Source organism: Telopea speciosissima, chromosome 2, assembly GCF_018873765.1.
Source record: "Telopea speciosissima isolate NSW1024214 ecotype Mountain lineage chromosome 2, Tspe_v1, whole genome shotgun sequence".
Lineage (NCBI taxonomy): Eukaryota > Viridiplantae > Streptophyta > Magnoliopsida > Proteales > Proteaceae > Telopea > Telopea speciosissima.
In genome coordinates this window covers 16,442,098-16,468,238 of record NC_057917.1, presented here as the reverse complement: position 1 = coordinate 16,468,238, position 26,141 = coordinate 16,442,098, and the positions used below count along the sequence as shown (strand labels likewise).

At 37.8% G+C, this 26,141-nt stretch overlaps 2 protein-coding genes across 2 annotated transcripts; one reads left to right on the top strand and one right to left on the bottom strand.

Moving 5' to 3' along the window:
* Positions 1–4,290: 4,290 nt before the first annotated feature.
* LOC122650496 (secreted RxLR effector protein 161-like) lies at positions 4,291–4,686 on the top strand. The gene has a single exon (XM_043843908.1). The coding sequence runs from the start codon at positions 4,291–4,293 to the stop codon at positions 4,684–4,686; it is 396 nt and encodes a 131-aa protein (XP_043699843.1).
* Positions 4,687–11,063: 6,377 nt separating this feature from the next.
* On the bottom strand, positions 11,064–25,645 carry LOC122652676 (sulfoquinovosyl transferase SQD2-like). Its single transcript, XM_043846481.1, has 11 exons — positions 25,258–25,645; positions 21,114–21,180; positions 19,413–19,483; positions 18,761–18,878; positions 18,586–18,659; positions 13,888–13,943; positions 13,715–13,798; positions 12,941–13,028; positions 12,775–12,852; positions 12,180–12,236; positions 11,064–11,647 (listed from the first exon to the last, which is right to left on the bottom strand). The coding sequence occupies exons 1-11, from the start codon at positions 25,608–25,610 to the stop codon at positions 11,152–11,154; spliced, it is 1,542 nt and encodes a 513-aa protein (XP_043702416.1). The 5' UTR covers positions 25,611–25,645; the 3' UTR covers positions 11,064–11,151.
* Between the last annotated feature and the right edge of the window lie 496 nt (positions 25,646–26,141).

The window sequence follows — 26,141 nt, the reverse complement described above, 5'->3', positions numbered from 1 at the left end:
CCGCTTCCGCTGTCATTCTGTCTTCATTTTAAACCCGATTATAATTTCGTCTTCTCTTATGTTTGTTATTTTAAGAGAACCTTAAGATAAAAATTATTAATGAACTTAGTTGTATTAGTTTTGAATAAATAAATTAATAAATTATTGATGTCATATGTGACTAGATGTTGAATTTTCAAGGATTAAAAAAAAATAGTGATTTGATTGCCGTCGAAGCGGATCGATCCTGAAAATTTAAGGTAATTGAACTTGAAATACCTGAACCAACCATCATTAATGAAAAGACATCATAATAAGCCAATTTAGGGTATAAGTGTTTATCACATAGTCGAGTTGGATGGAAGTGTTATTATGTTGTGCAAAGTGTAATCATACTGCGAGGGTGATCCCTGTTGCACCTTACTAGGTGCATCATACTAATCACTCTGGTGTATTATGATGGCTGCTCCCTGCACTACTTTCTGCAAACACACATCTTTACTTGCCTAATTTGATTCACCCTAGATATAAATGAAAAATCATCTGAAATATAAAGCAACTATTTTAGGGTATTAGGTCATGCAATTTGGATTGAACGGGAGTATCCAAAGGAACACGTTTCATCATGGTTGTGATGACCATAACTGTTAACCCTAGATATAAATGTAACAATATCAAATTAAAGGTAAAATAGGGCATTATGATAAATCATTAGTCTCACAGTTGGGTTGGAATGGGAGTGTCCAAAGGCACACATCTCTACTTGACTGTGTAGATAGATTTTTTTAGCCCTAAGAGGTGACTTCCAACACCCATCGAGTGAACCAATAGCCTATTACATTCTCAATCCCGAAGGATAGATTGTAATGATGCAATAGGTTGCTCTCTCTAGAATTATAGTTCTAGTATTATTGAAATTCAAAGCATTATAGATAAGTAAGCATGTATTTCTATTTCCTTTAATTAGGACCATCCCCTATGGCTGTACCTAATTCTGTCCCTATCCTCATCGACTCAAACTATTCGGATTGGCACGAGGAGTTGATATATTACCTGACTGCTGTTAATCATGATTATTGCTTCCGCATTGAGAAACCAGCTAATCTTACTGATAAGAGTACACCGGCTGAGATAACTCTTCATAAGAAGTGGACCCAATCAAACCAGTTGTGCCTCTTGTTTATTAAGAAGACTATTGGCAAGACTATCAAAGGTTCAATCCCTGCCTCTGATGATGCAAAGACCTATTTGGCCTCTGTTGAAAGGCGATTTTCTTCCGCAGACAAATCTCTTGCAAGCACTCTTATGTCCAAATTAGTCAACATGAAATACAATGACAGCAGTGGCATTGGGGATCACATCTGTGAGATGGCAAGCTTAGCTATACAACTGGACAAGTTAGACCAGAAACTGAATAAACCTTTCCTTGTTGGGTTGAGCCTTTAATCTCTTCCTTCTAAGTTTGAACCATTCAAGATCCATTACAACACTAACAAAGATGAGTGGGATCTGAATGAGCTTCAGAGCAAGTGTGTTCAAGAGGAGCAGAGACTGAAGCAAGTAAGAGGACAAGTGGCGAACTTGGTGTCACATAAGGGTAAGAGAGGAAAGAAGAGCAACAGTGCAACAAAGAAGAAGACCGACAATCCACAGGAGCGGAACAAGGAAAAGTCTAACAAAATGAAGTGCTTCTTCTGCAAGAAGATCGGACACCTTTAAAAGGACTGTCAGAAACGTCGAGCATGGTTTGAAAAGAAGGATAATGATTCTATCCTAGTTTATTTTCAAACCAATCTCGTTGATGTTCCTTGTAATACATGGTGGATTGATTCTGGTGCAACTGTGCATATTACGAATTCTGTACAGGGATTCCTTTCAACCCGAAGCCCAAGTCCCAGTGAGAGTGTCGTCAACATGGAAAACCAGATGGAATCTGAAGTTCGAGCGATCGGCACTTACAGACTCATTATGGATACCGGATATCAGCTCGACATATCGGACACCCTTTATGTCCCCTCTATTTTCAGAAATCTTGTTTCTTTGTCTAAACTTGATGTTGAGGGTTTTGACTTTATATTTGGGAACAATATTTTAAAATTTTATAAAGATAATAATCTGGTATTTACTGAATATTTATGTGATGGTCTTTATAGATTTAATTTTGACTCCGATTATGAAAGCTCTTTGCTTACCCTGCATGTGAATGTTGGAACTAAACGTAAATCCAACAATAATATTTCCTCAACCTTGTGGTACAAACGTCTAGGTCATATCTCCAGACCTAGGATGGAGAGATTAGTGAAGGAAGGTATATTGCCTAATTTAGACTTCACTGACTTTGGAATTTGTATAGATTACATAAAAGGTAAACAATCTAGGACAAATAAAGTTGCTGCCACAAGAAGTGATGCATTGTTAGAATTAATTCACACAGATATTTGTGGACCATTTGACCCCTGCATTACTGGTGAGATGTATTTCATCACCTTTATTGATGATTATTCACGGTATTGTTACGTCTACTTGTTGAAGGAAAAGTCTGAAAGCATAAATGTCTTCGAGACATTTTGTGCTGAAGTCAAAAATAAGTTAGACAGAAAGATCAAGCCCGTGAGATCTGATAAAGGGGGTGAGTATTACGGTAGACATACAAACCGAGGGCAAGTTGAGGGACCATTTACCCGCTTCCTCAAATCAAAGGGGATCACTCCCCAATATACACTTCCTGGTACACCTGAACAGAATGGAGTTGCGAAAAGACGTAATCGTACCCTTAAGGATATAATTCGTAGTATGATAAGAAACTCATCGCTGTCTGAGTTTATGTGGGGCGAAGCTTTGAAAACAGCTGTGTATATCTCTAATCGAGTTCCCAGTAAGTCAGTTTCTAAAACTCCTTATGAGTTATGGACGGGAAAGAAGCCTAGTTTGAGACACTTACACGTATAGGGCTGTCCGGCTGAAGCTAGATTGTATAATCCACATGAAAGAAAACTCGACCCTCAGACTATTAGTTGTTACTTTATTGGTTACTGCCAATGGTCAAAGGGATTTAGATTTTATGCACCTAATCATAGTACCAGGATTGTGAAAACTTCAACTGCTAGATTCCTAGAGGATGGCGACATTAGTAGGAGTGATAAACCACGTAATGTGATATTTGAGAAGCTCCAGGTTACACTTTCTGCTCCTGTACATCATGATAGTGTTGTTTTTCCACAAGTCATCATTAATGATGATCTCATGGAACAACAAATTACAGAGGATGTACCACTCTATGTAGATGTTGTCACTGAGAACACTGTGGATTTACCTCCACCTCAGCCGGAAGTACAGGGTAGACCTCAAAGAGTGAGGAGGTCTGCTATTTCGGATGACTACATAGTATATCTCCAGGAGTCTGAGTTTGATATAGGAATCAATGATGACCCTTTAAGTTTTTCACAGGCTATGAATGACAATGATTTTAGTAAATGGGTAGATACCATGAAAGATGAGATAAAGTCCATGAGCGACAATGATGTCTGAGAGCTTGTTGAGCTACCTTCAGGGTCTAAAGTAATTGGTTGTAAGTGGGTATTTAAGACCAAGGGTGACTCAAAGGGTAAAGTTGAACGACATAAAGCCAGATTAGTTGCGAAGGGTTTCACTCAGAAGGAAGGCATTGATTACCATGAGACCTTCTCTCCTGTTTCTAAGAAGGACTCACTTAGGATTATTTTAGCATTGGTGGCTCATTATGACCTAGAGCTTCACCAGATAGATGTGAAGACGGTATTCTTGAATGGGGATTTAAAGGAAGAAGTCTACATGAACCAACCAGAAGGGTTTAGGGTTCAAGGAAAGGAAAGTCTGATGTGTAAATTAAAGAAATCAATCTATGGACTTAAACAAGCTTCTAGACAATGGTATTTAAAGTTCAACCACATCATCGTGTCTTTCGGATTTGTAGAAAACACTTTCGATAAGTGTATATATCTGAAAGTCAGTGGGAGCAAGTTTATATTTCTGGTCCTGTATGTAGATGATATCTTGCTTGCAAGCAATGATCTTGGTTTGTTAAAGGATACGAAAACATTTCTCTCTAAGAATTTTGAAATGAAGGATATGGGCTTGGCATCTTACGTTATCGGCATAGAGATATTTCGAGATAGATCTCGCCGACTGCTTGGGCTATCACAAAGAACCTACATTGATAAAGTTTTTGAGAGATATGGTATGAAAAGCTATAGACCCAGTGTTGCTCCCGTGATTAAGGGTGATAAGTTTAGTTTGAACTAGTGTCCGTAGAATGATCTGGAGCGAGAACGGATGAAAGACATTCCCTATTCTTCAGCTGTGGGAAGTCTTATGTATGCCATAACTTGTACTCGTCCAGATATTAGCTATGTAGTTGGGATGTTAGGCAAATATGTCAGCAATCCTGGTATCGATCACTGGGTGGCTGCCAAGAAGGTGATGCGTTATTTACAAGGAACGAAAGACTACATGCTTATTTATAGAGCAACTGATCAGTTGGAAATGATTGGTTATTCGGACTCTGATTTTGCCGGTTGCCTCGATAGTAGGAAGTCTACGTCTGGTTATGTCTTTCTATTAGCTGATGGGGCAATTTTTTGGAAGTCCAAGAAACAGACTTGTGTCTCCACTTCCACCATGGAAGTGGAATTCGTGGCATGCTTGGAGGCCACATCAATGGCGATTTGATTGCGGAATTATATCTCAGGGCTTTGGGTTGTCGACTCCATCATGAAGCTGCTAAGACTTTACTGTGACAATGTCGCCGCTGTGTACTACTCTAAGAATGACAAGCATTCTAGCAGAGCTAAGCATATTGGAGGGAAGTACAACTTTGTGAAGGAAGCTGTTCAGGAATAGAAGGTATCTGTATCTCATATAAAAACAAGTCTGATGATTGCAGATCCGTTGACCAAGGCATTGGTGCCTAAGCTCTTTGTAGACCTTGTATCTGATATGGATCTTACTAGAGTTTGATGTATTGGTCACATTTTGTTATAGACACCTTCTATTATTTGATATGATCATATTTATGGATGTCCTAAACATTTTTCATCTCTATCTTTGTGTATACATTTATTGTGATATGAGTGAGATATTATAGTTTCCCTACTTAAGGACCTGCTTGGATGGATTTATTGGTGTTGTGATTATGGAAGGGAATATGTCAATATAAATGACATATAACCATCATGATTCGCATTGATACGACTATTCATTCAAGGTATTATGTTGTGTAAGCTTTGTATGGGATATTTTGATCGGATCCAAGTATTATTGTTATGAATTGGGAGATTATAAGTTTGGTCATATGGTCCAAGTGGGAGATTGTAGAAAATTTTTTATTGGCCAATTGACCAACTCTCCATCCTATTCAATGGTTCCCGTTATGGGTTCCATTAAACTTGACCCTTTATGTTCCATTACTAAGCTTCATTATGGAAGTTTTAATCCTCTAGTCTAACTGTCAAATCTTTATGGAAGATTGATAGATTATGACTATTTAAGGAAGAGAAGGTCCCTCCCCTCATCTACGCACAAGCAGCTCTTTACCCATTGAAAGAATTGTATATAGAAGGATTGAGGGAAGAAGTCCTTCTCTTTTTGTTTTGATATTCTTCTCATCAAAAAGCTGCAATCGCTTCATCAAGTTTCGCCGCAACTAATGACTCAACGGTGAACGGTATGTCATTGTATTTTATAGTATTGTAGTGATTCATTGTATAAGGCAAAGATTCAATCGAGAATTATAATGTTACCAATTCTCCTACAAGTTGGGCTCACGTTCACGTACGTGAATGTACGAGAACGGCTCACAGCCATCAAGATGGAATCCACCCCATGTAGGTCCCACCGGGTGGATTCCATCTTGACGACTGTGAGCCGTTCTCAACGCTCATGTACGTGAACGTGAACTAGACTCGTAGCAATATGTCTATTTCTTTCATTGTCTATACATGAGGAGACGATAGAAAGGACCTTTTGCCTGACTTCAAAGCTTATGAATTTCTAATAAGAATGAACAAAGTTAGACCACCTTCTCATATTTCCAATCCCAGCAAATGTGGTAAATCATCGCACAAAAAACAATTTTACCAACAACATCATAGAAAGACTTACCACCCAAAGTGGGAAACCATCCAACCACATATGTCCTCTTAGTAGATAAAAGGAGGGATTTTTCTGTTCCCTTTTTGTCTCTTAATCTCACATTTATAATGCAAGAGGGGAAAGCTAGATTTGGCACAAGGTTTTGCAATGACAGTGATCTTTTAAAACTTTTGGCAATACAATGACAACAATATTGAAACGATATGGAGAAATTAGAACTATTTTTTACTAATCTCCACACATAAAATGGATAAAATTAACCACCTAGCTAGTATAAACGCGATGTATAGATGAGTCTTTCACTTCAAAAAGCAAAAAGAGCAAAAAAGAAAAAAGAAAAAAGAAAAAAGCAACAACAAATTGATTGCTTTCTTCTTTCTTTTCGGCAGCCGACAGCAATAAATGACGTTTGCTAATAGTGATGTAAATTTAGATGGGGATGCAATATTATTTGCATGACTTTATATTTGGAGTTTTGGGCATGTGAAATACGTGGCCGGTAGGGGGTTTTGGAACTATCAACTTACTATCCTTTCATATTTTCCTTTCATTGTTGTATTGGTTGGCGATCATTCTTTCATATAATCATTTTTTGGAATATGCGTGTACTTTTTTCACAAAGGCTCCATTTGTTTCGGCATAAAATTTTACCTGGGAAATTTTTCTTGGTAAATTTTACTTTGTAAATGTAAAATTTGATATGTTGAGAATTTTTTCAATACATTGAAACACTTTTCAACACGTAAAATTTTAATGTCAAATTTTTTGAAATGAAAATTTTCAAGTATAATTTTTCTGATAAAATTTTACGTCGAAACAGAGTCAAGGAATTATATAATATGGGAAAAAAATATCTACTTGGTGTTTCCCACGCCCTCTCACTAGGCACCGTGAGATGCCGCCTCTGCCCCTAGGTAGATACCTAGGCGTGCTCACCCATTGACCTAGGCGCTTGTGTAGAGACCATGCGACCAAGTAGAGATCTCTTGCCCATAAAAAAATAAAGGGAGAAAGAACGCTACTTGGTTGCGCAACATAAACCATCCTTGCACCAGACATAGGGGTGGCATTTTTATCCCATAAAAAATAAATAAATAAACACGTAAAAAGGTAAATCAAAAATGTGTAGTCCATGGAAGACTCCCACGTAGATAAATAAGACATAGCTAGGTATATATTTTTTTTGGAATGAAGTTCTTTACACTCAAGGTGGAAGAGGAATTCCTTCATTAAGGGCATTGGTACCTTCTAATACCCAAGGGGAGGGATACTTTTGACCTTAGTTAGTAAATACGTGTATAATACATGTATTATACACGTACCCAAATTTTTAAAAGTATAATACTCCTGTTCCCATATTTTTATAATAAAAAAAGCATTTTTTAATCAAGCGAGTATTATACTCGTATAATACGCAGAAAAAAAAATTACCCAAAAGATTAGAATTTAGGGAAACGATTTCACTTTCCCTTTCGTCCCTTTCGATGTGCGTTGAACATCCAACCGCAGGCAACACTGTTGCCGCAACAGTAGCCGCCCTCCATCTCCAATCATCCTCCCCATCTCCGTTCAACAAAGCGGCACTTAAGTCTTGTACTCTCCTCTTGTTTCTTTGGTCTTTGAACTTTGATGGTGGTAGTGAAGCAAATGAATCTGGTGTGATATTGGCGAGAACGGCTCAATCTCTATTCTATTTTATTCTTGTTTTTCTGTCTCTTGTAGCTAATGTGTACAGTGGAGATCCATATCTGGAACTCTCCCTCTTGTCTTGTGTTGGTTAATTAGTGGGAACTCATCCCCCTTCACAAGAACACATCTGGTTAAAAATATATGGTTATCTCATTGTAGATAGAAAGAAATGTAATGTTGGAAGAATGATTTAATGATAAGGTAATCAACTTGCTCATCTCATTTTCAGACAATCTACATTCATTTCTTGTAGATTATTGATATTTTGGTATGTTAAATGATAATCTTAGAGATGTTATATAGCATATTATATTATTGTGTTTATTTTAGTTCATAAAATCATGATATTATTTTGTTTATTAGGTGATGAATGCATGTTATATAATGAATATATGTCTGTTTTTTTAAAAGTATTATTGCCGTCTATGCCGTATTATACCCGTATTAAACACGTACCGTATTATTACCGTATGCATTTTATGAAGCCGGATTTTTGAAAAGTATTATTACCGTCTAGTCCGTTTAATTGCCGTACGTATCCGTTCCCGTTCAATTGCCGTTCCCGAACTTACTAACTAAGATTTTGACTCCAAATAATAAGGGCTGGGAGTCTTGGTGGGACAAGAGTCTCATCACATGGTCACATTACCAGTGGTGTAGGATTCTTCCTCTCCATTGGTGAAGGAAAACTTTTGTCTGCTTGTCGGATTTGATAGTGCGTGCATGTCAATTCATTGGCTCACCATCTTTCAACTATTTTCTACCAAAAAAAAATCTTTCAACTTTTTCATTCATTCCCCCCAAGGTTTAAGAACATGGGATCCAACTCTATTGATTCCATCTGATTGGAGCCGGTCAAAACTTTAGAAAATAAAATTAGGAGAAGCTAAGATTTCTCAAAATCTATGATTGTTGGAGTTTTTGATTCAATAGACTTAAGAAACTTGCTACAACAGATGAATTTCAATGATTTTCTGGTTTTTACAGATTAAAAGAAGAACACGATAGCAAAAAATGAAAATCAAACATGAATCATGGGCTTATCAAAATATGCAACAGATGGAGAACCAGGACCCAGGTGGTTGTGGAACTTCCTACACCACTCCTCCCATTAAAGAGTGGTGAGAGCTCAACCTTCTATCATGTGTCCTCAATAAAAGATCCGTTACAACCCTTTTACCTAAATGAGTTTGTTACCTCAGTAAGTTGTTGTGCTTACACGATAATGTGGGTCATATCAGCCAACATTCTCCCACTTGGCTCATATTGCCACATTGTAATAATGTCTTAAGTTGGAACTTGATGTATAGCCATACAATCACTTTTTGGCTCAAATCAAATGGACTACTTAAGTTCAAAATGAAAACCCTAACCCATAAATAATGGCAATACATTTCCATAATGAATTGCATATCTTCCATGTATTACAGTAGTTGTTCATTTCAAAATGAATGCTTTATTTGACATCTGGCAGCTGTATATTGCAACATCCTTAATAAAACATAGTCACATAATGAATTGCATATCCCATACAACCACATGAGCTACAAATAAGGATAAGCAAGGAGTTTGATAAAGATGGGGTAGGGGCCATATGTCATGGGGGCTTGGCTGAGAATGGGTTTGGGTATTGAAGGGACAGGGTCAATGGTGGATTCGGATAAGGGTGGGGTTGGACCAATGATGGGTTCGGTTAAGGGTGTGGCTGGGCTAAAAATAGGTTTAGATAAAGGTGGAGTTGGGCCATTTATGGGTTCAAGTAAAGGGTCTGGGCCTAAGGTTAGGGTTGTAAATGGATAACCAAAAATTGGAATTCGATCCACATCCATATCCGTTTAGGGCCATCCGTATTCAATTAGAGATATCCGGAAAAAAATCCGAATACTTTGATAAAAATCCAAATCTGAATACTTAATTTTAAAAAATTAAGTAAATAACGATCTTGAGGGTTTTTGAGGATTCAACAGGTTCTAGAATATGAGGAGATGAGAATCATGATCTAAAACTATGGATTGAGAGTGAATTCTATCCACTAGGGGGAGGAAGGTTCGGGTTACACAAGGCTGAGGTGTAAACGGATGGTCGAAAATCCGAATTCGATCCGCATCCGAATCCATCCGAATCCATTTAGAGGTATCCATATTCGACCAAGAAATATCCAAATCCGATTACATCCGATCCATATCCAAGCCGAATCCGATCCGTTTACAGGCCTACCTAAGATGGTTTTATGTTGGGCACTCTCAAGAACCGACGGCTTAACATTGAAATAAGATGGGCCTAACACATGGGCTTTGGGAATGGATAAGGTTTGAAGAGTAGGAGCTGAGGTATATAGGGAAGAGGAGGGATTTGGTTGACTGATCTCTTGGGAAATAATGGAAGGCGGAGCAAAGCTATCAGCTGAAATCAAGCAATTACCAGAATCAGATCGGTTACATGGATCATTTCCCTCCAATCAGCTCTGTCCAAAGTCGTACTTGATATAAGATCTAAACTATGCAAGTCTTTCCTCACCACTTCTCTTAGAGTCATATTAGGTCTACCTCTGGTTCTTTTAGCTCCTTCAATCTGAATCAAATCACTTCTCCAAAATAAAGCATCTGAAGGCCTTTGTTTAACATGGGCATGCCACCTTAAACAATTTTCTTGTAATTTGTCATGCATCTGAGTTACTCCCAAATCAGCTCTAATATGATAATTTCTTATTTTATCGAACAAGAAATAGGTAGCAGAAAAAAAGTTCATCGAAGAAGAGAAGGAACAAGACACCTAGGGGAAGGAGGAGAATTTCAAATTGGGACCAAGATGCCGCGGAGGAGGGAGGAGGGAGGAGGGGAAAGGAGGAGAATCCATTAGTTTTAGTTGAGTTGAGATATGATAAGGAAAAATACTTGAATGTAGTTGATTAAAGATAAAAATCTAATGATATGATGGAAGTAGAGTCTACCATTTGTTGCAATTGTATCATTAACCAAGATACCCTAACTGTTTTTTTTGTTCCAAAGAAATGATCCGATTGTAAGTTGCTTTCCAAATGTTTCTACTCCACACCCCCCCCCCCCCCCCCTCTCCTCTTTTCAAAAAAAGAAAAAAAGGAAAACAAATATTACAGAACAATACACAAGATGACCTAACTTCACTTTTCAATGTTTATTCCAATTTCAATCTGAATCACTCAATTTCAAGGCCTTGGAACAGCCCACAAATGACAAGATTTTGTATCTGTCCTGAATATATGTCACTAACCTTACAGAACCAAAAGGAAGGGCTTCGTTTTAGACAAGGAGATCTTAAAGATCATCAAAAGTAAACTTTGTACAGTCAGCTTTTTGAGCTCAGGTGATCTTAACATCATCCATAGTTAACTTCTGGTGAGCGGAAAATTCGTCTCACTATCCATTGTATAGGTCTCAGAAACTGTGCTCTTTTCTTTCTCCAAAACCAAATTGCAGCATTGTATTGCTCATTCCTTATTGTTCGGGTGGCTGCTCGCCAATCATATTTCTCCATCTCCTGACGTGCAGCTTTTCCAATGGTTTCTCTCAACTCTTGGCTTAACAATAAAGGTTGCAATTTGCTCAGGCAGTCCTCAATATCTCCTGGATTATAAAGGAAGCCTGTTTTTCCGTCCTGATCTGTGGGAATAATGTCAGGGATACCCCCAGCCTGGGCTGCCACAACTGGAACTCCTGATGACATGGCCTCTAAGACAACAAGTCCAAGGGTCTCTGATTCAGAAGGCATCACAAACACATCCCCACTAGCATATGCCTGAGAGAGTTCCTCTCCTTGCAACATTCCTGTGAATACGGCAGGCATGCCAGAGAACATCTCTTCCAGCTCACCCCTGCCACAACAGTAAAAGAAAGGAATTCATGAACAGCAAGCAAGAAGGAATGTTTTAAGGGATTTTCGCAATATGAGTGCATTGGAAATGAGACATATTTCTCAATCTTCATGATCTTTGTTTGTGAAAATGATACAAGTCAAAGGCCTTTACAGTCTTCCAGGATCAGATGGCATATATGCAAGAGTTCAGGGTTTCATGCAAGAACCATCCTTTGCATAAAACCCACACTAGAATGGGTCCCACCAATACTTAGCACGCACGTGCGCGCACGCACACACACACACACGAGCATGCATACACAGAGAGAGAGAGAGAGTCCAATCAAATTCATTCATCACATCCAAACAAATGACAGCATAAAAAAGAATTAGTCCAAAAGTTTTAATTTGGATACGTTAATGGGAATTTCATTATTCAACGGTAATTTTGGTCAACTCAAACTTTCAATAGATTCTGGTTTTGTGGTATACTAGGAAGTGTCCATGGCTCATCAAGTTACATGAGTAGCTGAGATGGCAGAATAGCATACCTATATGGCCCATCCCCAATAAAAGCAATCCGCACTTCTGGAAGCCTATCCATGACCCTGTTCAATCAATGTTTCAGATGTCAAAGCTTGCAACCAAAATCAGCAACAACACCCAAACAGAATCGACTACATCTACCAATTCCATAAAAAAAATTATAAAAATAAAGAGGAAAGAGAAGGAATTCCCAGGTAGACTCAATTGACTCGGGACAAATACTATAAAACCACAACTGATCCCCACTTGGTAGAGACCTTTAATCAACTTCTGAAGAAATTGAGAAATGAAACAGAAGTTCTGGATTGGAAAATGTGGTCATCGAAATAGCTGAGTTTAAACCAAGGAATCATTTTAGTTTTTAAACTCTTTTCAAGCTATGGCAAACTTGTGCATCGATTTTTGGATTTTCTTTACACATACAGAGAGAGAGAGAGATCAGTTTTCAATTCTATGAAGTAAATGATTTTTCACTTCATTGGGATATGACCAAAAGGACCAAAACCATAGGAACCAACAAACATACGGGTCATATAACTACAAAAAAAATCACTAACCAAAGGAAAAGAAACCAACCATTTAAAATGAAAATAAACTAACCTCTTTAGAAAATCCAAACTCTTCTCAACTCCCAGCCGCCCAACATGGATTATCAGCGGTTTCTCAGGTTCCCCATTGCTGGTTAAACAGGGGAGGAAAAAGGATTTAGGGCCACAATCCTCTCTGAAATGGATTAGAAAGGAAAGACATGGCAAGTGCAATATACCTTAGTCTAATACGCATATCATAGCTGCGGTAGCATGGATGGAAGCTTTCAGAATCAACACCTTTATTCCAGAGACGTATCTTATTAGCTGGAAAAAAAAAGGACAAAAGGAAGGAAGGAACATATGAGCAAGCAGGGAAAACACACATAACCAAGGAAACAAGATTGTAATTAACTGGATGTGATTATGTATGGTAAAGAGAGCAATTTAATAATTGACAATACAAATAAAAATATTGAAAATTTTATATGACAAGAGGTAAATAAACAAATATTGTTCTCCAATGAGAGAGGACATTTGAGAAATAATGATATAAACAGGATTTATAGGTTCAGAACCTGCATAATAGCAGATTTTGTGATCCATTGTATACATGTATAGGCATATTTGAAATAAAAGCATCAGATTTTGGTTACGAATGAACTAAATATTTCACATAAATTATAAAAGAACTGATAGGTCAGGTAGTTTGATAAAGTAAAATGTTATTGGTATTCATGGAATCTTGTGGTTAATTAGGGTCAGAGATTAGCAATTCGACATGCTGGAGCAAGTTGACTTCAAATAGATATGAAACTATATTGTGATTGTCAATATAGACACGGTTTGATTTGTAAGGCAAATAAAGAATTGAGTATACAAGTCCTGGGCACAATATATTAATTTAATTCTGACTATCTGATATGATGTGGAAACAAAGGTTCACACTTAGAGAGTTCTATTCTACAGTAACTATAGAATAAATGTTGCTAAGAGTAGAGTGTCATTTTGACCTGCAGTTACGCGAGCTGCCTGAAGATCCCTCCCAATGGCAGCAGAAGGTACCAGAGTAAGATCAGCAGCTCTGTGAAGAAACTCTGACAACAACACAAAAGTTTAGCACCAACCAATATGAATATTAAGCATAAACCTTCAAACAGGGCCCAGTAAGGAAACCAAAACATACTTATAACTAACCACATAGGTGTCACCAACCAGCTAAAGGTGTATCTTGGAATGTACCTGCAAGGACCACGACAAAAATCAGTTCATGCTCTAAAAGGTGTAGAAAACCTAGGACCTGTAACCAGTAACTTGAGAGAGAAGAAAAGATGAGGAAGAGGAGAGAACTGTAAAACTTTTCAGTCTCCCTCATAATGCTTGTATTTATAATCTCAAATTACAATAGAAAGGAGAACTCCTAATCAGATTAGGAATTCCTAATCATGATAGGATTCCAAGTTACAATAAGAAAAGAACTAAAACTAACAACTCAAACTGAAACTAAGACTAACAACTCATAGTAGAATTAGAAGTTGACATAATTAGAAACTAGGACTCCAACTAGGACTAGGAAAATAGAAGATACACATATCAACCAAATCACTGTTCACGTGAACAGTATCACGTGAACAATACTTCAACACTCCCCCTCAAACTGGATTATACAAATAAGTAAAGAAAGAAGATCCAGCTTGAACTAAAAGGAAAAAAAAAAACTCCATAATAATGCAAACACTCCTCCTCAAGTTGGCGCATACAAGGTATTAATGCCCAACTTGAACAAAATGAGAAGAAAAGATGAGGAAAAGGAGAGAACTGTAAAACTTTTCAGTCTCCCTCATAATGCTTGTATTTATAATCTCAAATTACAATAGAAAAGAGAACTCCTAATCATATTAGGAATTCCTAATCATGATAGGATTCCAAGTTACAATAAGAAAAGAACTAAAACTAACAACTCAAACTGAAACTAAGACTAACAACTCATAGTAGAATTAGAAGTTGACATAATTAGAAACTAGGACTCCAACTAGGACTAGGAAAATAGAAGATACACATATCAACCAAATCACTGTTCACGTGAACAGTATCACGTGAACAATACTTCAACACTCCCCCTCAAACTGGATTATACAAATAAGTAAAGAAAGAAGATCCAGCTTGAACTAAAAGGAAAAAAAAAAACTCCATAATAATGCAAACACTCCTCCTCAAGTTGGCGCATACAAGGTATTAATGCCCAACTTGAACAAAATGAGAAGAAACTAAGTTGCAGCAGAATCCAGCTTGACAGATGAATGTAGCTCCCAAATAAACTTTCAAGAACTTGAAATAATTGATCTTCAAAACTTGGACAGACATGATCAGCAAACCGGGACTAGAATTTCTTCCAAAAAAAGGCAGCTTTTAATGATCTTCAATAGCTAACCAGTAATGAATCTCAGATTGTCATAATGACATAAAATCTTGAAGTTAAATAACTAGAGAAGCAAGTAGCGGAAACGAGCTGAATTAGGCAGCGGAAAAACACTGTATCAACCCAACTGAAAGTCCTCAAATAGGCAACAACCAAATATCTTCAATACTCTTCAATACTTCAATCTCCCCCTTACGGCAAACTCAACCCAATAACAAAGGATACCTAATAGCAATGGTGGAAAACACTGATCTTCTATGTTTTGCACCAATGTTCTGCGTTCTGCAATGTCTCAGGTATACTGTACATAATCCCCCCCTCACGTGTAGTACACGTGGACATAACAGAGATGATGTAAGAGATAGGGCAAAAACATAATATTCCAGATTTTTCCAAGAGGTGCTAAGGGTAATTGAAAAGGAAGAAATGGCAAATTAGAAAATACCATGAACTTCCAAAGGGGTTATGGGTATATGCCAAAGGTATGTTTTGGGATATGAAGGGAATTAGAATTATTGAAAGGGAACGGTGTTGGAAAAAAGGATGGCATGACTGTAACTTGGTGGAAATCCACTTTTAAATACAATCCAAGCCAAAGGGCAAACTGGTAATAAACCAGAATTTTCAAGGGTCAATTGGGTAGTCAAATAGGAGAATGTATTAAAAAGGTAATGGCAGTTCCGTAAATAACCAGAATTTTGCAAGGGGCCCTTGGTAAATAAGAAAATAATGGGTCATGTAGGGAATTAGATTTATAAATGGGGGACAGACTTGGAAGGAGCAAACTCTTAATGGCAATATGTAAATAGACATGAAAAAGATGGGTAATAAGTAAGGAAGGGTAATAGGAGCATTAAAAACCAAATAGGTTAATAGGGGAGAATGAACCGTGAGTATGGAGAACCCATCGTTTTCAACAGTTCAACCTCAAGGCTCCAAACAGCAGCGAAAACCAAGGAAGAAGAGGAACTAGCGGCAGCGGCAGCTCCAGCTCATCGACTTCAACCTTACGAAACCCAGCCACAACTCCAAAACTCTCCTCCAGATGCAACGATACAAATCAAATACAAAATTTGAATCGCAGGCAGCAACATCAGCATCGATAGGAGCATTACAAGTGCAAATAGATTCAGCAAATCAATACCCAAATAAGCAAACGAAGCAGCAATCGACTCCAGGAGACAGCATATACTCCATCGACAAACCATATTCAGCGATTTCAAAACTCCAAAATCGATAGCAGAAACCAGATAATCCATGCGGCAGAATAAACACCACGGCCAGCAAACCTGAATTTTATTCCACAAATATCAGAAATCATCAGCAGCAGCGACAATGACGAGTTCGATCAGCATATCATCCCTAGTTCAGAAAAAAATCAAATTGGTAGAAGCAAATCATCAGTAGCAGCCATCGACTCCATCCTTCAAACCACGAAATACCAGAACCCTAGCAGCAGCAGCCAGAGGTGTAGAACCAAAGGCTGAAACAACATCTCCTCGTTGAGGTTGATTGTAGCAACGATACTTGGGAAGGACTTACAGAATCGTGGGCCAAGGCAGGGAACGATGAAAGCAGATTCGAACAAATTTGATGCAGCAAAAAACAAGAGTTCAAAACAGATCAATTCAGCAAATTGATATCTGTTCTTCAAAAAACCAGATCTGAAACTTGGAAGACAAAATCGAGTTTGGAAATCCCTGCAAGATGGAGAAGAAAAAACCTGCAACTGAATCTGGAGGTAGCAGCTTGATCATAGGGACTCCATAAAAAATGCTTCAAACGATGGGTATCGTAGTAGCAACAGGGCATCCACTCTACCATATTCTGCAATCAACTCCTTTAGAGTCAATTCCAACGGCAAAAAAGGGCATAATAGCACTTGATAATTATAGCAGCGGCAATAAAATGTTGATAGCAGTAGCAGCAGATGCAAACCAAGAATGATAGCCTGTGGTGCTGAAACAACCAGAAGAATAAACCAATACGAAACCGAAACGAAGCCCTAGTTCTCTTTTTTTTTATGAACTAGGGTTTCTCCATAAATCGGAGAACCTTGAAACGACTCTCAAACCGGCAATCTTGGAGAGAATCAGTCACTGGTTGCCTAGCTCTAATACCATGTAGAAAACCTAGGACCTGTAACCAATAACTTGAGAGAGAAGAAAAGATGAGGAAGAGGAGAGAATCGTAAAACTTATCAGTCTCCCTCATAATGCTTGTATTTATAATCTCAAATTACAATAGAAAGGGGAACTCCTAATCAGATTAGGAATTCCTAATCATGATAGGATTCCAAGTTACAATAGGAAAAGAACTAAAACTAACAACTCAAACTAAAACTAAGACTAACAACTCACAGTAGAATTAGGACTTGACATAATTAGAAACTAGGACTCCAACTAGGACTAGGAAAATAGAAGATACACATATCAACCAAATCACTATTCACGTGAACAGTGTCACATGAACAGTACTTCAACAGAAGTCAAACAATGATCTATTTCAAATACTAATGAAGCAAGACTCATTTGAAAATTGGCCCAAAAACAAAAAGTTCTGATTATAAGGATACATGCAGAAGGTTGTAGCACTTCAATGCCATGAATTCAAAAGACCACTGGCCCAACTTTAGTGGCAATAGCATTTATGGAGTGTCTTGGTGTTGACTAGGGGTGCGAGTTTGGCCCTATCAGCCCAAACCCGCCCTGGCCTGCCCTGAGCCCGAACAGGGTCTGGGTTGAGATATTTGGCCCTGAGGGCGGGTTAGGGCTGGAAATTTATGACCTTGAGTCAGGGTCGGGTCGGGTTAAGGTTGAGGCTTCAGGCTAAGCTTGGCCTGGCCCGGACCGACCCTAATTTAAGTTATACTATAAAATATATATTGATATAATATATACATTATAAACTTTAAATGTCACCTACATTTTTTTATATAATATATTATATATGACGACAATAAGTGATATAATACTTTTTATTATAGTGTTATTTTATGTAAATTTGATAATGTTCTCCCCGGCCCATTCCAGCCCATGCATTTCTTTCCCCTTCCCCATGATCAAGGCTAATCAGGGTCAGCCCGGCCCGACCCTGAGGGCGGGTCAAGGTTGGATTTTTCTGGCCCTGAGTAAGGGTCAGGTCGGGCCTGGGCCCAGCTAAGGGGACTTAGGGTTGGGTTAGGGTTCTATAAAGCCCGGCCCAACCCGACCCTGTTGCAGCACTAGTGTTGACCACAGGGCCAATACATTGTTTTGGTGCCCTTCTAACTTAATCAATGGCCTTAGGTTCAAAGGAGTAGGACAAATGTGTACATAGTATGGGCCAGGCTTCTAGAAAATCTTTTGGGCAGGACGTCATCCATGTGCATCAGCCTATGGACCAGGCATGGACTTAAATGGCTCGGTTCAATTTAAGCCTATGTAAACCCCTAGTAAAAATTTTCTCCAAGGATCAAAGACTCACACTGGAACGTGAGTATGATATGACATCACAATAGGCACACAGAGTAGTTTTGCAATGATCAGAGCGCCAAATACCTGTGACAAGTAATATTATATCAGCAATGCAAAATAAGTTGATTTTTTTGTTCCGTTTTTGGAAATCAACAAGTTTACTGACAAAGAGAATAGACATCTACCATTATTCCAGGTGACGATGCATGTATTATGTCAGGCTTGAACTTGGCAACCTCGGAGATTATTCTAGGACTGAGTGCTAGTGAAAGGGGCACCTTTTGATACCAGGGGCAGGGGAAGCTGCAAAAGATTTGAGAACTGTTAGGAAGAAGAATGGGAAGACACAATCAAATGAAGAATCCCAAAAGTTGGAAATATCAAAATAACTGCCACAGTGAAGTCACCACATGAAAGAAAAAACCAGTGGAGTTGGTAACATGGATATTTTCCAACATAAGTTTCACAATGCAGAATTCAAAAACAATTGATTTAAAACCAAGTCAGTTGACAACAAAAAATATCAAGAGCAGACTTGAAAGCCACTAGGAAGAAGGATATGAAGGCAAAATAAATGTAACTGTCTAACTACAAAAACTACAAAGGCTTGGATTGGGAGAAAACTTTGACATGCCTAAGTAAAGGTTTGGTCACCAGACATGTTAAAAGATTCCACTATATTTTGTAACTCCTAGTTGGTAACATGGTGCTTAAACTAAGGTTGGAGAATTATATAAACTAACAAAACTGTTAAAACAAAAGAAGAAACAAAAATCATAAGAATGCAAAATAATGCCATATCTGCCATATCCTTTGAATGTAGGTAGTTCAAGTTACCTTCGTGACCCAATTAATTTTGCTCCATAAAATTCCTGGGGTACCCCTTCGTGGGTCGTTACAACCATGACCTACACCATGCATCACAAAGCCAATTTTCAGAAAATTATGTTTTCTATGAATATAATAGGACTGATGTCAAAAACTCAGCAGGATATTTGAAACCAGTCATGTATTCCACAGAGAGGCAGAAGTAAGGAAGGTTTGGAAACCAACACCTATAAATCTGATGTGAGTTTATTACCAAAAAAAGAAACATTTCTGATGCTAGTAAAATGAAAGGTTTTTTATAAATAATGGAACTAGGTGACCATTGACAAGTATTTCTTGAAAAGACAATGTTCTGAATTTGAAATCAAACCCTTTCAATTTAGTTGATGTAGGCACCAACTTGATCAGTGAGTTTCTGAATATGTTCATCAATAAGACCTTTTTATTCTTCCCCCTCCCCCCAAATGAAACAGTAACTGAATTTTATTCACATTGATGCGATCCCGGGTTCAATAACCCCAAATTAAGGTCGCTATGGGCCCACAAAAATGAATTAAGATTCAAAATAATGAGATCAGTGGCAATTTCATAAATAATAAGAATGGTTAGGACCCATTTGAGAGGGGTAAACAGAATACGGGACGTAATAGTAAATAAACTTAAAAAAGGAACCAATCTAATATTAGAATAGTCTAAGGAATTAAAATAGAACAATACAGAGAAATAAGGGCTGTCGTGTAAATGAGGAGGAATCTTTCCTTATTGGTAATTTCAGAAACTCTTCATCTGCAGCCCCACGATAACGCTTACCAAGTGGTAAACCAGAATTGTTTGGATTAGCTGTTCTCACTCATAAGACCATGATTGACCTGAGATTTCAGGAAGTGATTCGCACCCCATGGTTTTCTTGAATGCAAGCATTAGCAAATCAAATATTTGTTTAAACAACAGAATGAAATCTCTGAGAGTGTTCCTGGCAGCACCTACAGATTCAGACTTGATTAGGGTAAAAATCTCACAGAGAGGAAACTTATAAAGGATGATATTCTGGATTTTAAGTTGCCCACAGCAATGGCATTGATGCACAGAATTTTAGATTGAGAGAACAAGAACCATGAGAGATTGAGCGCACTTTTATGGATCTCAGATTCATACCAAAACAGTGTAATATCAATGAGAAGGAAATAACAGAAAGAAGAGAGAAGAAATCAGAAGAAAGGAAAGGAATAAAGGTAATGGTGTGGATCGGCTGAACCTGAAATGAGAGAGGAGATCAAGGAGGGAGACAAACCTGTGCACCCACAGCTCTTGGCAGCAACATGGTAAAATTTCATTCATAATCCAAATCCTCAATTGTAGATTGCATGCCAGTTTTATAAAGAAAATAAAGTCTCCTAATTGGAGTCTAAAACTGAAAACAAGTTTGAATGCAACTGAAACTCTACCTCCTACTAGTACTAACGAATCTAACAAGATAAAAACAATACATAAATATCTCTAATTATCCCTACATTTAACTGCATCACACATACTTCAAAAACCACAGCAAGTGTATTCCATAGCATCTATACACAAATATGTGTAAAGTGTAATTTAATATCCTAATGGATCTGGATAGCCTTAAAAGCTAGAAGTAGATCATCCCTTAGCCACATGGAATCTAAACTTGAGAAACTATATTATAAAGCTACAGAAAAATAAATGATTCACCTCATCGCCCATCTCCCGCAGATATTTGATGAAATTCTGAAACCGATTTTTGTATCCAGACACATAACTGCAAAATCACCAGCTAGTATCAATGGTTTGCAGATATTTCTCAAACACTAAGCATATAGAAAGGGATCAAATGTGGAATCTTAATCAGCCTACGCAATTGTCACAGATTTCCAGACAGGCAAACTGTACGGCAATGTGTTTCCCAAATTAGAGCATGCAATTGCAACAATTACAGATACGATTTATGGAAAATGTAAATATGTAATGGAATATAGATCAATACAAAGAGATGTGGGTTTAAAGTTTTGTAGTTCAAGAAGTTTGGGCCTCATCTTTATTCTTAAATCTGACACTCTTGGCAGATCAATTGATCAAAAATGGTATCTTTAGGCTATCATGATACGGAACTAAGCTTGCATTTGCATTGTCTCCCTTGGAATCTCCTTTATCTCTACATCACACTAATGATCAAAATATACTTGAAGAAAATGGAAATGCTAACCCTGTTTAAATTGGTTTTGTTGCACAACTATGAAAATAAGAAGCTTCTTCTGTCAACTATCATTTCAACCTAGGCATGCTACACTTCAAATGCAGCAGTAGTATCATCTTAAAAATCCCTTTCCTGGATACATAATCTATTATTATCATCATTACTTTCATCAACTTTGGGCATATTCCAAAACTTTTGCAACTAATAGTGAATGACCTAGAAACTGCATTGCTTTGAAAATAAGCAAGTAAATGGCATCAGAGTAAGATTATAGTGATCCACAGCTGCAGAGAAAGATTATAGAACACATCTGCAAGAAAAAAATCAATATGTTTTCAGCAATTAAGATCTAACTCAGGACATTGTCAGTTTTAATAATGTATAGCTTAAAAAGAACTTAAAGGAAGCTTTGGCAACTTAAGTTCCATGTTGGAGTTTTCCACAAACATATAGTTGGTGATATAAACGGAGATAAGAACAGAGTTTCAAAATATCATACTCATAAGACCTATAGATTCCAAGCCTACTAATTAATTAATAGATGTGTAAAACAAAGTCAAATTTACAGGAAACGAAAGCAAGAAAAGTCTTAAGGGGGAAAGAAATGGGAGTACCTATTTTAGCTAGACACACAACCAAGAATAGCTATTACCTAATTTAATGCAATGCACGGAGCCTCAAGTTACAGATGAAACTATATAGCTCATGAAACTATCAAAAAAGTACAGGATGCATTACAATCAAAGCTAAACAAGCTTCAAAAGACGAATTTTGGAAACAGAAAGGAACTATTGAAGCGAAATACAAACAAAAATTCTCGGCAATAATAATGCAAACCGACAAAAATAAACATCTAATTTACATACCAAATAAAATTGCAGCAATGAGGACAAGGTGCAATTAGTTTAAGTGCAGAAGCCAGCAAACAGTAGACAAAGTAAAGAAGCCCACTAAGCTGATAGCCAAACTCAATAAATTAAACATCTATAACAGAACCACAAAGAAAAAAATATATGAATAATGAGAGTGATTTCGGTGGACGGCAATCAACAGTGAAAAATGTTGGGTGAGTGTCTAGATCTGTCACATGGCAGATTGTGTGGGGCTAAAATTTTATGGACAGATAGACCCAAGGTCCCTCGTTTATTGATGCAGTAGCCTTGGACTAGATGAATCTATACGACAGGATTAGCCCAAGACACATCGGAGGTAAAGCAGAAAGTATTTTTTTAGTTGGGGCTTATTGTAAATGTTTGGAGTTTTATTTATAATTCTTATTAAGTCTAGGGGTTTTCTTGTAATTTCTAATTTACCCTTATCTATTTGATAGTTGTGGGGCCCAGTTTTGGTTGTAAGGGCAGTTTGGGTAGTCTTTTATTCTATTTAAAAGTCTTATTTTAATATTTACTTGATATTACTGTTAGGGAGGCCAAATCTACTAGACTTCTAGTCCTTTTTTATTTAAAGAGTTGTAAACCCACCCCCCAATCGATTATTGAATGAATCTGGATTTTTTTTTTATTTGAAAGCTGAGTTGACCTCTCTACTAGATCTTATCTGGATTCACTGTTAGCAAATCAGTTATTAGCCAAACCAGTCGATCTTTAATTTTATGATTGGTAATAAACCAGTGTATCAGATCTGGCTTCACTGTTAGCAACTGTTTTGAACTGCTGGATTTGGATCCGAAACCCTGCTCATTCTGAGTTCTGTTCTCTAAGCTACTAATCTGTTTCTGTAATCTTTACTGATTTGGAAAATAATCATAGTTCTGCTCCCATCTCCTTTGTTGATTCAATAATACATCTTTGTTCTGGAGTAACATATCCAAGTATTCCTCTGTCTTGCTGATTTCTTCGCTGATATTTTTATTCTGCCTATTAGTATTACATGCTTAATTGATGAAGATTTTTTCTGATTCAGTATGTTAAGCTACTGCATGTCCTTATGCATTTGGTTTGTTCTGCGAAGCCTGAAACCTATGTAGACCATAGTTGTCACGGCATCACGGCGATCCAAGTCGGTGGAGGGATGTCACGTCGATATATCGACATGTCGCCCGCCATGGCAATGTCGACCATGTTTTATTTTTTATTTTCTCTATTTTTAATGTTTTAATAGATGTAAACTCAAGCCATGTTTTATTTTTTCTCTATTGTTTCTCAAGTTTTAAGAAGAAAATTCAGAAATCGAAGAAGAAATCGAAGAGGGAAAGAAGAAATCAAAGAGGGAAAGAAGAAATCAAAGAAGAAATCGAAGAAGAGGGAAAGAAGAAATCAAAGAAGAAATCGAAGAAGAGGGAAAGAAGAAATCGAAGAGGGAAGAAGAAATCAAAGACAGGAAGAAGAAATCAAAGAGGGACGCCATGGCGTAGGTCGCCATGCAACCTTCTCCAGCGCCAGGCCGCCATGGCGACACCATGACAACTATGATGTAGACAGCCCCTAGTTCCTTAATTTTACACTTTAAAACCTGGGCCAGTCAACAGCCTAGTTGACCCTAAATTCTGAGTTGGGATCCAAGGTTTAAGGACTGCATTATTTTGGTCTGTGTCTAGGCTGACTGAGCTGTTCTGACCCTCACACTCTTTCCCTCCATTTTTTTCTTCATTGGTTATTGTTATACTGCTATTCTACTCTATCAAGCATTTAGCCAAAACCCTAAAACTTTCTCTCTAAACCATGTTGCTAATAGTGACGTAATTCAGCAACTAAAGTCCTACAAGGAGGACAATAGGGTAGAAATGGCCCATCTCACAAACTGGGTTACCTACCTAGAAACTACTAGCAGCTCACTTCAGGCCAGTATTGACAACCTCAACACTAATGTCACCGCTCTTCAGACCATGATGGCATCTACAACCTGCCATACCAGACTAGCTCCCTCCCAACAAAGGAAAGAGTCCAATTCAGTTTTGTGACTCTTCAAATTCCATTCCACAGCCCTTTAGCTCTTCTCACAGCCAACCTCCACTGACAATTCTCATCCCTCCCAATCCGGGTGACTTGAATTCTTTCGAAGGGAGTGTGGGTTCTCAGCAAGGGAGAACCATCTCACGTTGTCCCTCCACCACCACCACTATATAGTATTGGTTGAGCTCTTGACGATCCTCCCTATGGATATGCAACTGTCTGAATTACCACATCACTCTTCCACATGGCAGAATTGCTGCCCCCAGCCACCAAATTTATCCTTGGATTGCCACCACAAAATCTTTCACCATAAATAAATATAGGTAAAGCTAGAGACTCACTAGAATTTCAGCTATCCTTACAATATCCGTCAAATTAACAGATAAAACTACAGAACCAATTAAACAACCACAAACCTCCCAAACTGCAACAGAGCTACTCATACAGGAGTTCAAAATGAGTAAGTTACTAAGCAATAATGCTAAACTAAGGGAAATCACAACCCACTCGGTAAACAGGCTAAAATGCAGCTAACAACTATAAGAACAAATGAATCACAGCTAAATTTCATAAATTGACACCCAGTCACAGCCAAAACTAAATAAAATCGAACTTCAGTAAAATGAATACATAGAACCTGCTCACAAAGACATCAAATGACAGAAACAATAAAAAGAAATGTTTCAACGTGTAATGGGTTCTTACTAGAAAGCAAAAATAAGACACTCACGCAAAAGGAGAAGGCTCTACAAACAGAGCGATGCGCCGAGGCTTGAAAGCCCCTTCAATTTCCTCAAGAAGCGGAGGCGCCTCTTCTTCCTCTTCTTCTCTTATTTCTGTAATGGCCATATTCTTTACTGAAAGAGGTGCTGCACTTCTTTTCCCAGTCCCTCTGTTTGCTTCAGTGAATCGCAAGAGGTGCCTCTGTTTGCAGAGTAGGCGGCAACTACTAATTATTGCTGAAACTGGAAGATGAGAAACAATGACAGTAGAAGAGAAAATCGGAAGAGAAGAACAATTTGTAGTCGAGGAACAACTGGGTGTATACATAGGGGAGAAGGCACGATTTATAGAAGAAGTCATGATATTTATTATAGCGGTTTTTGCTGAGTTTGGTTGATTATTTAGAGCTGTGATGGAAAATATGAAATGGGAAGGTGCTTCAAAGGAATCTGAACTTTGTTAAGGAGTGACTGAATGGATATTCCTCTACGGCTCAAATGAGCAAAGGAATCAATGAATACTCCATCGGAATATGCCCAAGTTGCCTCCCTCAGTTATTATTTCCTTCTTGCTCCCTTCCTTTTATTGTCCTTTTTTATTTTGTGAGTAAATGAACCATGTGCCGTCCTTCACAGATTCTTTTATACCCTTCTTATATAATCAACAGTGGGCCTACACTAACACACTCTCTTTCTATGGACCCCCAATATCAGGGTTTTAAAAGATGAAATCGGTTATGGGTAGATCGGAATCGACCCATATCAGTGCTCAAGAACCCTAGAATCAGTCCTTAGATCCAAAAATAGGAAATTTCTAAGGTTTTTGAGTGTGAATTGATAGTGCCAAATCGTGGAATTCAGGATCGGTCATGATTGATTCTAATCCAAATAG

Excerpts from the sequence above, each read along its gene's own strand:
- LOC122650496 (XM_043843908.1), top strand. The coding sequence starts at position 4,291 with ATGAAAGACATTCCCTATTCTTCAGCTGTGGGAAGTCTTATGTATGCC.
- LOC122652676 (XM_043846481.1), bottom strand. The coding sequence starts at position 25,610 with ATGACTTCTTCTATAAATCGTGCCTTCTCCCCTATGTATACACCCAGT. Across the intron at positions 13,799-13,887 it reads ACCTATGTGGTTAGTTATAA|AGTTTCTTCACAGAGCTGCT; the intron begins GTATGTTTTGGT and ends TGTTGTTGTCAG. Across the intron at positions 12,853-12,940 it reads GATATGCGTATTAGACTAAG|CAATGGGGAACCTGAGAAAC; the intron begins GTATATTGCACT and ends CTGTTTAACCAG.